Source organism: Delphinus delphis, chromosome X, assembly GCF_949987515.2.
Source record: "Delphinus delphis chromosome X, mDelDel1.2, whole genome shotgun sequence".
Lineage (NCBI taxonomy): Eukaryota > Metazoa > Chordata > Mammalia > Artiodactyla > Delphinidae > Delphinus > Delphinus delphis.
In genome coordinates this window covers 13,373,674-13,391,465 of record NC_082704.1, presented here as the reverse complement: position 1 = coordinate 13,391,465, position 17,792 = coordinate 13,373,674, and the positions used below count along the sequence as shown (strand labels likewise).

The 17,792-nt window shown below is 41.2% G+C and overlaps 1 protein-coding gene across 5 annotated transcripts in view; it reads left to right on the top strand.

The window, feature by feature from the left end:
- The window catches only part of LOC132419043 (integrator complex subunit 6-like), a 50,451-nt gene extending 35,634 nt beyond the window's left edge, over positions 1-14,817 (top strand). Inside the window, exons 10-18 of one of the 5 annotated variants that reach the window (XM_060003168.1) lie at positions 1,909-2,003; positions 2,968-3,078; positions 5,287-5,505; positions 6,544-6,667; positions 8,023-8,165; positions 9,806-9,908; positions 11,773-12,144; positions 13,021-13,114; positions 13,839-14,817. In XM_060003168.1, coding sequence (XP_059859151.1) covers positions 1,909-2,003; positions 2,968-3,078; positions 5,287-5,505; positions 6,544-6,667; positions 8,023-8,165; positions 9,806-9,908; positions 11,773-12,144; positions 13,021-13,114; positions 13,839-13,941 — 1,364 coding nt within the window. In that variant the 3' untranslated portion in view covers positions 13,942-14,817. Of the gene's footprint in view, positions 1-1,908; positions 2,004-2,967; positions 3,079-5,286; positions 5,506-6,543; positions 6,668-8,022; positions 8,166-9,805; positions 10,041-11,772; positions 12,145-13,020; positions 13,115-13,838 lie in introns of those variants that run through there. The other 4 variants (XM_060003166.1, XM_060003169.1, XM_060003167.1 and 1 more) reach the window with 4 other exon arrangements.
- The last annotated feature ends 2,975 nt before the right edge of the window (positions 14,818-17,792 follow it).

The following is a 17,792-nucleotide window of genomic DNA, read 5'->3' as shown; positions in this document are numbered from 1 at the left end:
CCCTTGATTAGTCTGTGGAAGATTTTCTTTTTTCCTCTTGCCCCCATTAAAAAATAAATCCGACAAGAAGTAATTAGACTAAATTGGCTCCTGGGTGGAATCATTGCAATTGCATTGTTAGAAATATTAAGACTATTATTGACTCTCATTGTCTAATCTATTTATATCTAAATGTCTCTTCAGTCTTGTGGTATTTACATTTGTCAGTTAGTTTCCAAAATCTGCCTAATTCCCTACAGACTTCACACAAAGACATGGTATAACAGGATATTTCTACAGTCTCCCGTTCCTTTCTGTCAAGGTATGAATGGTCTTTAAAGGACCTGCATGTTACAATGAGCCAGAAATCTCTTCAGATCTTTTTTCCTTTGTTCTTTCTACCCTGTACCAAAAGAACAAAAGACCTACATTATATGACTTTGTAAATTCATTTAAATTAGTTTCAGCAGGAGTGAATAATTTATTATAGTAGTAAAAGGAAGAAAATATGTAGTTGCTTTTCTTAACCAAATAAATTCAGAAATTCAAAGAATAGCACTATTTGTAGAGAAATTGTGCATATGGCATAGGGATGGTTTTGTTCCTGGAAGGAAAGCATTTGTTTTTTGGATAAAAGCTAGTAAAACATGAAGAAACAATATAGAGAGTGAATTTATAATATCTTTGATATTTATAGTAAGTGTGGCAGGTTCATGTTGGTTGATGTCTGGGGATATCAATTTTGAATTATTATATTAAAAAATTTCTTATCCTTGGAAGGAAATAATGAGATATTTTGGGAATTTTCCATGTAGTGTATACAATGCATTTGGATTATTTAAATAATTAAATTTGAGTGCAAAAATATAGGGGATATCTGCTTTTTTAAGGAAGATGTCTTTAGTTATATTAATAATACACTATATTCAAGAACCATACTTAGTTGTACAGAATTTTCAACTTCAACATACATCTCTACTTGCTTTTACTAGTGCCATCAGCCAATTGTTAACTAATGTTTGAGAGACCCAAAGTTTGGCTCAAAATGCCTGACCACTGAAATCAAGGAAATGAAGAGGGGGGAAATATGGATAAACAAAATATACACTGATTAAGGAGAATCCAAAACGTAATTTAGAGCGTGCCATCATTGCCCAGAAATTACTGAGGTATAATTGACATATTCTATTAGTCTCAGATGTGCAACATAATGATTCGATATTTGTATGTATTGCAAAATGATCACCACGATAAATCTAGTTAACATCCATCACCACACATAGTTCCAATTCTTTCCTTGTGATGAGAAATATTAAGATCTACTCTCTTCGCAGCTTTCAAATATGCACTACAGCATAGTTAACTGTAATCATCACGCTGTACATTACATCCCCATGACTTATTTATGTTATAACTGGAAGTCTGTACCATTTGACCCCCTTCACCCATTTCACCCATCCCCCCACCCCAGCAACCACCAATCTGTTCTCTGTATCTATGAGTTCGTTTTGTTGTTGTTGTTCTTGTTGTTTTAACATTCTCTATTTAAATAAAAGAAATATTCCATCCACCAGTGACCATGGATTCCTTCTCAGGTGAAAATTACTACACTAGAGTTACCAATATGTAAGACAATATTTCACATAGATCAGAGTCCGTGTTTTAATATTATATTTTATGTAGCTTCACAGATGGAAGATGAATATGTAACCTGAGAATTTATTTCATTTTCTAGAAAACGGCTATATATAATTTTTTGGTACATAGTACCATAAAAAGATAATCAAATAAACTCCAATGAAATGTTCATCTAATGTAATTGAAACTGGAAATTTCTAGGAAATTATATAATAGATGTGGGTTGCTTGATTTAGATCTTGGGATTTAGGACTGGAATAGTATAATATTTTCTTGGATTTTCTCTTGCAGATGACTTGTTTAAAGTTCACAAGCTTAAGCCAAATGTGAAGTGGCGACAGGCTTTTGACAGCTACTTAAAAACTCTGCCTCCATACTACTTATTAGTATGTATTAACTCTATCCAATCAATCAAAAACTTCACCCCTGAAATAAGATAGTTTTATTTTTAATTTGTAAATTTGGGTCGCCATTGTCTTCTCAAATTATGTATAAGAGCTTGGAGATGTCATGGCGGCACAAAAGAGGTCTGCTTATTTTATTTCCTTTAACTGCCATGGTTATTGTTATAAAACACATCTATGTTTCTCTTATAAAAACTAACCTTGTGAAATTATAATTTTGGAATTTAAGAAAAATAGGACTGGATTTATGTATTATATCAACTTCCCTTTTTAACTCTAGAAATTCGCACTATTGGGTTTTCCTCTGAAAAAAACACAAACAACCTCAAGACATTATATTTACTTATGGCTTGTTAAATGTGTCCTAGACACAGCATGAAGTAGGGGCCCTGGTTAGAGGGAATCCAAAAAGAGTAAAAAATCACTTGGTGTCATTTGGATTTTTACAATTTGAGAAAAATATTCATAATTATTTTGAACGAGTCATATAAACTAAATCAAGATTATCAAAATCATTTCAGAGGTAGATGTGGTAAACTTTAAGCCAAGTTTCTAGAGGTGAAAAGGCAGAACCTTAAGTGGTACCATTGGTGTCACTGGGAGGAGAAATTGGGGTGTGTTAGTATTTACCATGGCAGGAATGGGGTGCACAATAAAATGCAATGTGAAATGATTTTATGACTTGGGAATTAAGACTGAAAGCAATTTACCTGTTTGAATTTGCTGTTACTTGCTCTTCTTATCCCACTCTCTTCTGATTTTTTTACTTTCTGCTCTTTACTTTTCTGCTATTTTCATTGCCACTTTTTAATGTTCCATGTTTGGTTTTATGTGCAGCACCTTGACTTCTAAGAAATGAATCATGTCCCTTTGCCCCTTATAACTGAAGTTTGAGTATTTTAAGATTTATTCTATTCTTACTGTTGTGTATTTTGTTTCCTTATAGCCATTAAAGAAAGCACTAAGGATGATGGGAGCTCCAAATCTGATATCAGATAATTTAGATTGTGGACTTAGTTACAGTGTTATCTCTTACCTTAAAAAACTCAGCCAACAGGTAGTATTGGTAAAAACAAACAAACAAAAATCCTTTGCCCTCAGAAGTGCATTTCCTTATTCTTTAGTATAACTGTAATTTTCAAATTAAATGTGTATATATTTCTACACTTCATGGATTAGTAATAATGTGATTCTCTATGGCTTCTAGCTTCACCATTAAACTGCAGTTAAGGGTCTGTCAGTATCATTTGATGCTGTGCCATTTCTCCTTTTGCTTGCCAGTTTGTTCTACCCACAAGCTGGTTGATATTTTGTGGCCTAGGAGGGGCAGAGGCTTAATAGAATTATCCATGGGTCACATTTTGTCTATCCTCAACCTAGTTTCTCCTCAAATCACGTTGGGCTAGAGCACCCCCCTTTTTAGGTCAGCACACTGAGGCATGGTGTGATTAATGACTTGCCTGAAATGCGTTTTTAGGCAATAAATATCAGTATGCTTTTTCTTGGAGAGGGGGAGATGAGACCAGTGTTCCTCGCACTGGAGGGTGACAGGCCCTCCATCTGTTCCCCCACCTCATTTGCATTATTCACCTTGTCCCTTGCCTGCCCCTCTCTATTAGTACCTCATCCTCCACTCACCCCTACTTATCGTACTTCTCACCTCTACCTAGCCCATTCTTGCAGGGTGGAAATGTTTGAGAACTACTGAGTTAGAGCTTTACTGCCATACAAATGTGTTATGTTACATGACAAATTAATGCAGCAGCTTTACTTTCTTCTTGTGCACAAATGTATTCCCAGGTAGGGAATAGTAGTAGCATTTGCAGTGACAATAATGCTTCAAGTTGGATATGTTTCAAAGTTGGGCCTTTAGAAAACAGAGCAAATAAGTGTCAGAGCAAATAACTGTCAGATTTCTGACACCAAAGAACCAAAATGACTCCACAATTTGGGATGCTGACACACCTTGCTAGGAACTGGCAAAAACTTAAGTATAGTCTGGAGTTTACCAGCTCCTGCCAGACCACTGTGCTCATAAATGCAAAAGAAAGTAAAGGCAAACCCAGATTTCTGATCTATCAAGTGTCCCCTTAACCCCTTTCCCTCTCTGCTAATAGATTTTTGTTGTTGTTGTTAAATGTTTTGTTTTGGTTATTTATTTATTTATTGATCTATTGATTTATATTTTTTTATTTGATGTTTACCTTAGGCCTTTAAGGCTGTGTCAGCAGGGTATGGCCAGAAGGAAGAATAGTGAACAGAGTTGAAACTCATGCAAGTTCTGGGGCTTTCTGGGACACGTTGCTTGTACAGTTTTATCAATGACCTTTCAGGACCAGTTTGTGGAAACAGACCCTTCATTTGCTCTTATCCCTTATTTCATGACTAAGTTTTTAAAAAGATAATAAACATACTTAATTCCAATAATTAGGGAAAATTTATGAGTATCTCTGACCAAGCCACAAGAAATTCAAAATTAATTTGGGCTTACTGGACATTGGTGGAATTCCACCTTTTAGAGAAAAAGAAAAGATCGTTACTAATTTATACTAGCTCTAATTACTAATTTAATTACTAATTTAATAACTCTATGTCACCAGTGTTCTTTGAACCATCTCAGATGTATGTAAATCACGAAATATGCCCAAATATATTGCTACAATACATTCTCAAGCAATATTTATCAATATGGTATAATAGTGTCTATTAAGAGGATTTTTTTTCTTGTGAGTTAGTAAGAAACTTACTGAGTACATATTACAAATTATTTACGTGGTAATATTTGTTAAGCATTACTTTTGGGGGGGTGGTCTGATATTAGAACTAAACACTATAAGTTTTTTTCAGATGTAATGCAATCTATGTAATCTGAATTTTAGTACTAGTGTACTTTTATAAATACAGAGTTTTACCCTTTATGTCTGGGTCCGAAATGAATATGTTCACTTAGACTAGATTTTACAGTAGCAAAATGTGATTTTACATGTAATTCTTACCCATGGTTTTCATTCTCTCCATGATTCAATCATAATTTTGACACTAGACAAGAGAAAAAATAAAGTGTATTATTTGTCTTTCTAGCCCCCTCTCTCTGTTTGCTGTGGTAGTACAGAGAAGCACAGGAAAATGTTTAATTATCCGTTTTTCTGTGATTTGCGATTGAAATTTGTTCAATGGGGTTCTTAAAGTATTATCTTTCTTAAGTAGTAAAAACAATAGTGATAATATAGATCTTTTCATAACGTACTATGTACTTTCATTTTAGACCAAACTAGAGTCAGAACGAATACTAGCATCAGTGGGGAAGAAACCTCCCCAGGAAATTGGAATCAAAGTGAAAAATCATTCTGGAGGTGGCGTGTCCTTGACTCACAATAAAAATTTTAGAAAACTATTGAAAGAAATCATAGGAGAAACAGCACCGAGACTGGCAGAATTGAATACCAAAGAATTTGCCGGCTTCCAAGTAGGGCTCTTAAACAAGGTAAACTGTGACATAAATAGATTGTTTGGGGTGGGGGGGTGGTAAGATCTGTGAAAGATAAAGGGGAGAAGGAACACGAGTAAGCAGAGAGAGCTTTCAGATCCCTTGCAGAACATTTGGTCCTAAACAAAATGTCCATAAGACATTTGGTCCACACCAAAAGGTCCTTGAAATCTGGTTCGATCCAAAACATATCCATGAGCATATTTGGTTCATGCCAAATGGTTTTGGACAGAACCAAATATCAAGGACCCTTTGGTGTGGACCACATGTCTCCATGGACATTTTGGACAGGACCAAGTGTGACCAATTATCAAGGATCTCTGGCGTGGACCAAATGTTGTACAGACATTTTGGACAGGACCAAATGTCTGCTAACCGTCAGATTACGCTGCTGAACTAACACTTGTGAGAGGGTGGGGGAAGGAAGGAGGAATGGGTATGAAGAGCCTCAGACATCAGTATAGCTTGTAGAAAATCTTAACCAGCCCAGAAGGGAAGCCTGGCACCACGATTTCCCATAGAGGAGGTCCACATTGGGCAGAACTGGCCAGGCCCTAACATCCCCCATCATCCTCCATCACTGGCTGGGGGCAGCCTGGGGAAGAGCACAGCCTGGGCTCCAATGCTGCCCCAGATCCCAAAGGTACTGGGGCTGGAGGTGGTCAGATCACTGCAGCCCTTGTAGGATCAGCCACTGCTTCCCGGATGGACATCCCAGCAGCTCACCTCCGTGGCTGCCGGCGGGCTACATCTAGATTACAAACAGTGGGCCTGCAAGGCTGCCCGCGGCACAAATCTCAGGATTTGATGTTTTAAATGACATATTGAAAAAGGATATTCCCAGTGGCTTTAATGCTCTGTGGGTGTATTAGAATTCAGAACAGAGCCAGCGAAGGCAAATTTTCCACTGGCAAAATTCTACTGTAGTTAGTTGTAATGAATATCCCTCTCTTCACTAAGATTTTAAGAGGATTAGGAATTATATTTCTATATTAAAAGCCTCAGGAGTAACTGAAATTGTTTCATTTCAAATAGGATTTGAAACCTCAGACGTATAGAAATGCTTATGATATTCCACGTAGAGGTCTTTTAGACCAGTTAACCAGAATGCGATCCAATCTGCTGAAAACACACAAGTTTATTGTTGGACAAGATGAAGGTAAGTGAACAAAGAAGTACTTTTTGTTGATTAGGAAAATGTCAAGTATGACTCTCACGAAGATGTTTATTGCATAACGAGTAAGTTATTTTGTAATCCTTTAATATTTATAATGCCTCTTTTCCTGAATCCCTTCAGCTACCCAGGCACAAGTTTATTGTTCTCGGGTTTAAGGGGAAGTGTGCATTAATCGGTGCATATATTATACTACACGTTGTAGCTCTTGTAAGTCTCAGAGCAACCCCATGAGATAGATGCTGTTTTTATGCCCATTTTTATGGACATTGGAACTGAGAGTGAGCATTTTAGTAGTTTGCCCAGGTTTAGTGAGTTGGAAAGTGGCAGAACCTAGGTCTATCAGATTCCGGAAATTGCATGCCCCGAAGCTATACCGCCCAGCCTACTGTGATGAATTCAATGCAAATTCCTCATTTACAGGAAAAGAATGAACCTGATATTGTCTAGGATAATTGGTGATGGTGTGTAATTCCCCTTTACTCCATTTTGCTCGATTTAAGCAGGGTCATTTGTCCATTAAAATGTGCAAATCTTAGCCTGGCCAACCTCCTGAAATTATACGCCATTTTGTTTTTGTTTTTGTTTTTTTGGCAGGGGGGACTTTTCTAGGAAGAGAGCCTGTAGATCTAATCAAATTTTCCAAGAGGGTGAGGCCCGCTAACCAAGATTCTCTGGATGATAAGAGAAAACCATGGAGCCTAGGCTCCTTTTTTTTAAAATAAATTTATTTTTAAAATTTATTTTATTTTTGGCTGCGTTGGGTCTTCGTTGCTGTGTGCGGGCTTTCTCTAGTTGCGGCGAGCAGGGGCTACTCTTCGTTGTGGTGCGCGGGTTTCTCATGGCGATGGCTTCTCTTGTTGCGGAGCGCGGGCTCTAGAGTGCAGGCTTCAGTAGTTGTGGTGCACGGGCTTAGCTGCTCCGCGGCATGTGGGATCTTCCCAGACCAGGGCTTGAACCCATGTCCCCCGCGTTGGCAGGTGGATTCTTAACCACTGCGCCACCAGGGAAGCCCTGAGCCTAGGCTCTTGAAAACACAAAATATGGGGGTTTGAGTTGGGATGGTGGTATAGGGAATGTCAGCCCATTCTCAAACTTGGTATGAAGAGTGAGGGAGTTGTTCTTGCCCTAGGGATTTGAGCTTGTAGGCCGTAGTGATGGTAGACTGAGTGATGAGTGGGATGAAGAGAGATGATTTTAGATCCAGGCTGCTAGATTCGAGATTTTAGACTGTCGGTTGCCAAGATACACAATGCTAAATCAGACTGTGATCATGTCCTCTCAAAAGGACCACACACTTCTGCTGTATAGTATCTGTTGCTTTTCCGGTGATTTTGCAGATTCCCTTCATAGTGTTCCAGTCGCACAAATGGGTAACTATCAAGAATATCTAAAGACACTGGCTTCTCCACTTCGAGAGATTGATCCAGATCAACCAAAAAGACTACATACTTTTGGCAATCCATTTAAGCAAGATAAGAAGGTGGGATATCTATTTCTATGTCTGCCTAGATCGTGATATTCTTGCAATAATTCCTTTCTTCTTGGCAACGTGTATGTAACTCAGAGGTTCTCCTTCTGTTTGTTTAAGAGATAAAATATGCCTCCAGGGCTCTTTGTGAATGGAAAGTGGGAGCCTCCTTATGCAAGAGTGTGTTGGTTAAACAAAGTGATAGCTGCCATTTACTGCGTATGTAGTAGGCGCTATTTTAAATGATAACATTGAATGCTCACAGCTGCAGATGAGTACTAGTCTGCCCTATAAAATGAAATCACAGCTCATAGTGGTCAAATGGTTCACCCCGAGTGACACAACTGATAAGAGCCAGGATTTGAACCCCTGTCTTTCCAGCTCCAGAGTCTGTATTTGTTCCCACCTCCACACACTAATTCCTTTAATATTGAGATCACTGTTTATTTCCTCTGTTTACATTATTCAGCTCTCTAGTGCTGTATCTAGACAGTTATAAAAGTATTCCTCTTGAAATATGAAGTACTAAGTGGTGTTGCCTTATTGGCTTGTTCTACATGTGAGATGTGTGCGTGAGATATACATGTGAGATGTGTGTGTGTGCATGCGTGCGTGTGTGTGTGTATCTCTGTGTGTATAAGTGAGAGATATACTGACTTGACCATATAAGCATGAAGACAAATGGAGATTATATCTGCATTCATAGAGGAGACCATTGTTATAAACGTGCAGACCGTGAAATAATGTCTTCTGTAGCAAAAGTAGACTGAAAGGTATTCTGCTTCACCTGAATCTTCAATTAACTGGAGTTTTTCTTAATCTTTCTGTGTCTTGGTTTCCTCATTTGTGGCACTGGAGATAACTATGACACCTAACTAATAGAGCTCTGTGGAGTATTGACTTAGTACCTGTACACCATTTAGAACATTACCTGACACGTGGTACATGCTCAGTGACTATGTTTTCCCCTTTATGTACTGTTTTGCTTTGGGAAATGCTTTGGAAAAGTCATTTATTATGATTTTATTCAAATAATGGGAGTGCGCATTCTTGGATTATCCTTGGATGAGAACAGCTTTTAGTTAACCTTCTATACTGCTGGCTCTCATCCTTTATCTAGTCCCAAGGGTGAAAAGCCCCCTCCCTCATTTCTGTCCAGCACCAAGGTGGACATATTTGAATCTCTGTGAGATTGCTGTTGGGGGAATGACATTTTCCATCTACCTGCCCATCACCATTTTCATGCAGCATTCTATACAGTGACTATCAATATTTCTTAAGGATGGGTTTAAAGCACACAAAAGGGAATGAATTCCCTTACCAAGGGTTGATGCAGAATGGTTTGTATCTTCTTCAGAAAGGTCACTGTGGGTTTATTCCCACTTTGGAACTCTCATCGCGTTGCTTATTCCCCAAGCTTTCTGGTTAATCATGATTGTGTTATGTTTGACCTTACAACAAGTTTCCTCCTCATTCCACTTAGACTAGATTGAAATTGAGTAGCGTTTTCTGAGAACAGTCTCTGTGGGGTATGGCAAATCTTTGGCCGATGATTAAGATCTATATTGCTGATGTAGCGTATGATTGTATATGCATGTGAAGAGTTCGTGCAGTGTTGTCTTTAATGGAATATGTTCATTGATGTTTTCTAGGGAATGATGATTGATGAAGCAGATGAGTTTGTAACAGGGCCACAAAACAAAGTGAAACGTCCTGGAGAACCCAGCAGTCCTCTGTCATCTAAGAGAAGGCGGAGTATGTCCCTGCTGTTGAGGAAACCACAAACACCACCTACTGTAACTAACCACGTGGGCGGAAAGGGACCACCCTCAGCCTCGTGGTTCCCATCTTATCCAAACCTCATAAAACCCACCCTTGTACATACAGGTATAGAGTAGTGGTTGTGATTTCCTTATGGCCCCTAGAGGACTAAGACACTAAACAATTTTCTTTTCCTTTGTATTCATTTCTTTTGTATTCAGTTTTTGTTCGTTAAGTAAACCGTTATTAAACCATCTATGTGGTAGGTACCAAGGGCCCCGTGGGGAGTGGAGACTGTGTTTCAAGGATCTCAATATGTATGAGGGGAGGAAGATCCTTACTTTCATAGTAATTAACACAAGTTGGAGAAATGGCAAGAGATACGCCTGTTTGCTTTGCCAGGGCAAGGCGGAAGGATGTGCAGCCATTTGGAGTTGCTGAGTCAATAGGAGCAAATGGGCTCAATGAGGGATGGGTCTGCATGTGTGCTCTGTGTCCCCAATTCCTCTCTATGCTCCAGCCCAGTGCAGACTGAACCAGCCTCCTCCATTCCAATGGATGATGCCCAATACAAATCCCACATCCCACCATTTCTCTCCACTTTTCTGATCTGGGCTGCCCTCATGTCACCAAGCTACTCCAATAACTTCTTATCTGATTTCCCTACTTCCCATCTTCTGCACATCTAAGTCACTTCCTGCCCTGCAGACAAAGTGATCACGCCAACACAGAAATGAGATCACGCCACATCCATGCTGAAGACCCATCATCACCTTTCCTAGGCACTCAGAACACAATCTGAGCTCCCGACCCTGGTCTCCCAGCTGTGCACGACCTGGCCCCGCCATCCTCTCCTAACACGTGGCCTGTCGTCTCCTCCTTGCTCTCTCTGCCTCTATCCTTTGCTCTGTGCTCCCTGGCCAGTCCCCTCCCCGGGGCTCTGCACGTGCCCTTGCCGCAGCCTGGAGCTCTTCCTCTGCATGTGCACAGGCCGGCTCTCTCTCCTCCTCCGGGCTCTGCCCAAAGGACACCTCCTCAGGAGGGCCTTCCCGACCACGTGGTCCGCTGGGGCTCCCCTCCTGCTCTCTGTCCCATCCCTGCTTGCCTCTTCCCTAACACGAATTCCAGCTGTAATAATTCTGTTGGATCATTGTACACTTACTGCCTGGCGTCCCCATGAGCATGGAAGCTCCATAAGGGCGGGGATTGTTGGCGTCTGTCCTGTTGGCTGCCGCTCCCCGGCTCCTGGCACGGCGCCGGGCACAGAGCAGGACGAGTCAATGGAGAAGAGGTGTCAGACCTGGAGTAAAAAGAAACTCAGGTTTCTGAGAGAGAAAAGATGCATGAGGAAGATCTTATACTGACAGGGATTTGGGGTGGGGTGACGGGGGCCATACAGAGCCTTCAGGTCTAGTGGCCACCACCTGTGTTTCCTCAGAACTTTGGAGGGAGAGAGGCGGGAGTTTGGCGGGGGGGGGGGCATGTAATCTGATGTCAAGCTCGGTAGAGCATGGCATTTCATAGGTAAAGGACAGCAATCATGCCACCAAGTGAGACTTGCTGCTTTTCAGCTTGTAAAGCACGAGCTGCAGCTCAACCCTCAGCACCAGGGACCTGAGCCTCTTTATTCGTTGTACTGTCTTACGTGGTTTCCATATGTGTTCATGGTGCCATGAAGAGAAGAAAGTGCGTTTGTCGTATTACTTCCTGAGCCCAATTTGAGGGGTCTCAGGCTCCATCTGGTACATCCTCTTGCTTTATGAAACAATTTCCTCAAAACTGAGGAGCACCGGCTGGTCCCTGTGGGGTTGCCATAATGCACCTACGTCACAGCTCCACTTGTTAATTTGGTTTCCAGATGTTACCGTCACTCACGATGTTCATGAGAAGATGGAAAATGGTCAAATCTCACCCGATGGCTTCTTGTCAAAATCTGCTGCCCCAGAGCTTATGAATATGGCAGGAGATAGTATCCCGCCCGACCAAGTGGATTGCCTGTCTGATGATTTCACTAGTCTCAGGAAAGATGACCTGATGCACAATCCTGGTAGTAATGCAGTCATAGGAGGAACCAAGAACTGCAGCGTCTCTGTAGATGATCGAAAAGTCTCGGTAACATCTGCTTTGGAAACTGGGCCAAATACATCGCAAATAACTCCTGCTATGGCACAAGGAATCAATGCTGATATAAAACACCAGTTAATGAAGGAAGTTCGAAAATTTGGGCGAAGTAAGTAGTGAAAGACCATCTATCAATAATATAATGGAGGTCCCTTTCCTTTTAGGATTCAGAATAGATTCAAGGTATCTCTTGAGGTACATTTTTGGGAAGTATTGGGTTTTCACATAATTTAAAATGATTCCTCTGGCTTTACCTAAAAAAGACCCAATACACCTTTCTCTCTCTTTTTCCCCTTACTTACTGTAATAGTTTCCTTTTGCTGCTATAACAAGTTATCACAAACTTCATGGCTGAAAACTGTATTATCTTAGAGTTGTGGAAGTCAGATCTGAAATTATTTTCACTGGGCTAGCAAGAAGGTGTTGGCAGGCCAGGGTTCCTTCTGCAGGCTCTAGGGAGAATCTGTTTCCTTGCCTCTTCCAGCTTCTACAGGCTGCCTGTGTTCCTTCGCTCGTGGGCCCTTCCTCCATCTTCAAGCCAGCAACTTAGCCCCTTCTCTCCTCTCTAACCTCTGCTCCCACCCTTACATCTTTTCTTTCTGACCAGCTCTACTGCCTCCCTTTTATAAGGATATTTGTGGTTACGTTGGGCAACATGTATAAACATGGATAATCTCCCCATCTCAAGAGCCATAACTTAATCACATCTGCAAAGTAAGGTCTCTTTTGCCATATAAGGTAACATGTTCACAGGTTCTCAGAATTAGGACATGGACAACTTGGGGGGCCATTATTCAGCAGGCCACATTTAATTAGTGTTTAGAGTTTCCGTAGCAGATATGTGCGGATATCTTGATCTGAGTGTTTCAAATACAAACTATACCTAACTTTCCACACACAAGGAATGATTACTGATGATGTGTAAAGATTGAATTTTATTTTTCATCCATATTTTTAAAAATACTAATTTTTTTAATATCTTCAGAGTATGAAAGAATTTTCATTTTGCTTGAAGGAGTGCAAGGACCTCTTGCAGTGAGGAAACAATTCGTTGAATTTACCATCAAGGAAGCTGCAAGGTGGGTGTAAAGAGGAACTCTTCATTGTGTTTTTTGAAGCAGGAGGGCTGCCCAATGCAAGACAGGCGGAGGGATTGGTGCTGCCTTGCTTTTCTTTTTTTTTTTTAATTAATTAATTAATTTAATTTTGGCTGCGTTGGGTCTTCATTGCTGTGCACGGGCTTTCTCAAGTTGCGGCGAGCGGGGGCTACTCTTTGTTGCAGTGCATGGGCTTCTCGTTGCGGTGGCTTCTCTCATTGCGGAGCACGGGCTCTAGGCGTGTGGGCTTCCGTAGTTGTGGCACGCGGGCTCACTAGTTGTGGCACGCGGGCTTAGTTGCTCCGCGGCATGGGGGATCTTCCCGGACCAGGGCTCAAACCCGTTTTCCCCTGCATTGGCAGATGGATTCTTAACCACAGGGCCAACAGGGAAGTCCTGCCTGGCTTTCCTAAGCCCTGGCCCTCAGTCATAGTTACAACTGTCTGCAGAGGCGTTTAGATCAATACTACCTGAGGCCAATTCAATCATCCAGGTCTGTGGAGCCTTTTGCACTCCTCACAGTCTGAGGTGGGCTTGGGCTCTCAGCTGGTAATCTCGATATTAGCTAAGCCCTATCTTTACACGGACATACATTTTCTATTTCCCATGTGGATGGCCATTCCAACTTTGTACCCCACACAGTGCCTCGCGCATCATAAATGCTTTAAGGACCTCTTGGATAATAAAATTTCTTTTTCTTTTTTAGGTTCAAAAGACGAGTCTTAATTCAGTACCTTGAGAAGCTACTAGAAAAAATAGAATCCCATCACCTTCTCAACAACGTTAATCACATCAACAGCAGATCATGATGTTAACGCAATGACCAAGGAGGAAAAAAGAATAAGTGTTCTGTGCTGTAGGATAGAATGGGATATTGTTGATTATCCTATGATGTTTTAGTCAAGGGAACTGCCTTCCAGAGGCTAAGAAAAAGCAGTGGAGCTTTTTGTTTTCAGTTTATCTGGCAGGAAAAGCTGGCTTTTGCCCTATGAGTTTTCTTTGAAAGTATTAATTGGTTATTTTGTTGTTACTTTTCCCAATTGAGGAAGGTGATGTTATTAATCCAGCAGGTTAAAATCAGTAAACCCTGTCGCCCCTACCACATGTGATAAGGGTTCACTCTTGAACTTGGCCGTCCTGGGCATTTCCAGAGTGACTAGGGGCTACGTGCAGGTGGGGCACTACTTGGTGCTCTTACTATGTCCTTTAGAAAGAATAGGTGTTCAGAGGCCAACTGGTAATCTTGTGTGTGCTGAACAAAGTTTTCAACCATTCCTAGTTGTGCCTTAAAACCATGCAAGATTCAGGACAGTTTGGATCAAAGAGTAAGAAAGCTGCTATTTGGGTAAGTTATTTCTCCATGGGAAAGGCAGGGGAAGTCACCAAACAATCTACCTCCAACTCTGTTCTATTTTGTCTAGAGACATTACAAAGTGCACCTGAGGCTGCCTCAACCCCTGACATTTGTTCTCGCATGTGACGACAGAAAGTCTTCAGGGGGACTTGTGCATTCTGTGCTTCAGAAGCACTAAAAGACAAAATAATGCATATATTTCCTTTAATGTTTATACAAAGGTTTATATGGAGCAGTATTGTTATCTTTGTATTAATTTGCAAAAATTTAAGTGTACAAAGAGATTTTGACTTGCATATATAAAATAAATCATTTTATTGATTTTTCACAAGGTCCCTGATGCTAGAGAAATTTCTAGTTTTCTGTTTCTTCTGATTTGTTATTCCTTTCAGGAAAAAAAAGTGCACACTGTTGTTGTTTTTATTAATAGATTTATTTTATTTCTTTACTTCTTTATTTTTTGGCTGCGTTGGGTCCTCCGTTGCTGCACTCGGGCTTTCTGTAGTTGCCGCGAACAGGGCCTACCCTTCATTGCGGTGCGCGGGCTTTCATTGCAGCGCCTTCTCTTGTTGTGGAGCACGGGCTGTAGGCGCGCGGGCTTCAGTAGTTGTGGCTCAGGGGCTCTAGAACGCAGGCTCAGTAGTAGTGGCACACGGGCTTAGTTGCTCTATGGCATGTGGGATCTTCCTGGGCCAGGGCTCGAACCCGTGTCCCCTGCCTTGGCAGGCGGATTCCCAACCACTGCACCACCAGGGAAGCCGCCACACTGTTAAATTAAGATGTTAGCAGAAGGATGTAAACTTCAAAACGTCACTCACAGAACTTAGTGATATTGGTGAACGTGGTGTAGGGCACTCTGGGTAGGGTCCTCCAGGAACACTGGAAACACCGGGAAAACAATGATCGGAATCAAGTTTATTGGAACTCTGGAAGATCATCAGAGGTTTACAGCAACCAAGCGAATGTTAAGTCTGAAGAAGAGCCATGAAATGTGACAGGAGAATTTGCTGGCATTTTAAGTTATTCTTGCCCCAGCCCTTGCCTAGTAGAGCAGCTGTCTTGACGATGTCAGCGTGTATTCCAAGTGAGGGTTCCTGGCTCAGGCGGGAGGAGAGTAAGACCTTACTCCCAAGGAATTGTGTTTGTCTAGAAGGCTCCCTGAAGGACTGACGCAAGGGGATTTTTTGCTTTTCTGTTGTCTTAACTCTAAGCTCTTTTAGAGTGGAGAAGCAGCTATGTGAAGGACGTTCCTCAGAAACATTGAAAGGCAAGTGAATAAGCTGCCGATGCTTATGGCAAAAAACAGACATGCCAAAATTCTGGAAAGAAAAACTGAGGAGTGAGATACTTTGGAAAAGTAAGGCTTTGAAATGCTCCCATGTATATCTGGGTATCTAGAAAACCATGTGCATGCCCAGGGCAGGACTCAGTCAGAAAAGACCGGAGAAGACAGTAAGATTTCACCTCTGGCTAATCTTTAGGGTCAGCACAATAAATGACTAGAACAACTAGTTAGAACATCAGTAAGGAGGGACTTCCCTGGTGGCGCAGTGGTTAAGAATCCGCCTGCCAATGCAGGGGACATGGGTCTGAGCCCTGGTCCGGGAAGATCCCACATGCCGCGGATCAACTAAGCCCGTGTGCCACAACTACTGAACCTGTGCTCTAGAGCCCACAAGCCACAACTACTGAGCCTGCGGCCACAACTACTGAAGCCCGTGTGCCTAGAGCCTGTGCTCCGCAACAAGAGAAGCCACCACAAGAGACGCCCGCTCACCGCAATGAAGAGTAGCCCCCGCTCACCACAAGTAGAGAAAGCCCACGCGCAGCAACGAAAACTCAACGCAGCCAAAAATAAATAAATACATAAAATTATATTTAATAAAAAAGGAGCTCAGTAAGGAAATAGAGGCCTTGAACAGCACTATAAACCAATTAGGTCTAATAGACACCTATACAACACCCCACACCACAAGAGCAAAGTACATATTCTTCTCAGGTACTCATGGAGTATTCTCCAGGGTTGACCATATATTAAGCCACAAAACAAGTCTCAATAAATTTTATAACATTGAAATCATACAACAAATCTTCTTTGCCATAATGGAGTCAAACCAGAAATCAGAAACAGAAGTTGGAGCCTCACCTCATACCATATACCAAAATTAATTAAAATGAATCAGTACCTACCTATAAGAGTTAAAAACACAAAATTCTAAGAAGGAAACTTTGGAGTAATAGTTTTTGACCTTGGATTTGGCAATGGTTTCTTAAATAAGACACCAAACACACAAGCAACAAAAGAAAGATATAGATAATTTGACTTCATTAAAATTCAAAGCTCTTGTGCGTCAAAGGACTCAATCAAGAGAGTGTGACAGGGCAGCCCATAGGATAGGGGGAAATATTTGCAAAGCATATATCTGATAAGGGTCTAGTGTCCATTATATAAATAGAATTCTTTCAACTCAACAACATAATCTAAGGAAGAAATAGGCAAAGAACTTGAAAAGACATTTCTCCAAAGAACATATACACATGGCCAACAAGCCCATGAAAAGATGCTCAGCACCATTAGTCATTAGGGAAATGCAAATCAAAAGCACAATGAGATACCATTTCACACCTACTAGGATGGTAATAATCAAAAAGAGAAAGAGCAAGTGCGGAGGATGCAGAGAAACTGGAATGGAGCACTGATACATGGTACAGCATGGATGAACATTGAAAGCAGTATGCTAAGTGAAAGAAGCCAGAGGAATCAGAGCACATATTGTATGATTCCATTTATATGAAGTATCAAGAACCGGCAAATCCATAGAGATTGAAAGTAGATAACTGGTTGTGAGGGGCTGGGGAAGGGGGAAATGGGAATGACTGCTGATGGCATTTCCTTTTAGGATCGTAGAACAGTTTTAGAACCAGATAGTTCTGTGATGGCTGCACAACGTTGTGTGAAGGTACTTTATGCCATTGAGTTGTACATTTTAAAATGGTAAATTTTACGGAATTCCCTGGCAGTCCAGTATTTAGGATTCCGCGCTTCCACTGCCAGGGGCCTGGGTTCGATCCCTGGTCGGGGAACTAAGATCCCACAAGCCACGTGGCGTGGCCAAAAAAATAAAAGGGTGAATTTTATGTACAATTTACAGCAACAAAATGCTCCAGAGCAGCCCAGCTGCCATCTGACACCACTTGATGCCATATGGAGCAGAGTGATTGCCAGTCTCAGCCATGCTCAAATTCCTGACATACAAAATTATAAGATGTAATAGTGGCTTGTTTTGGTTTTTTTTTTTAAATCAC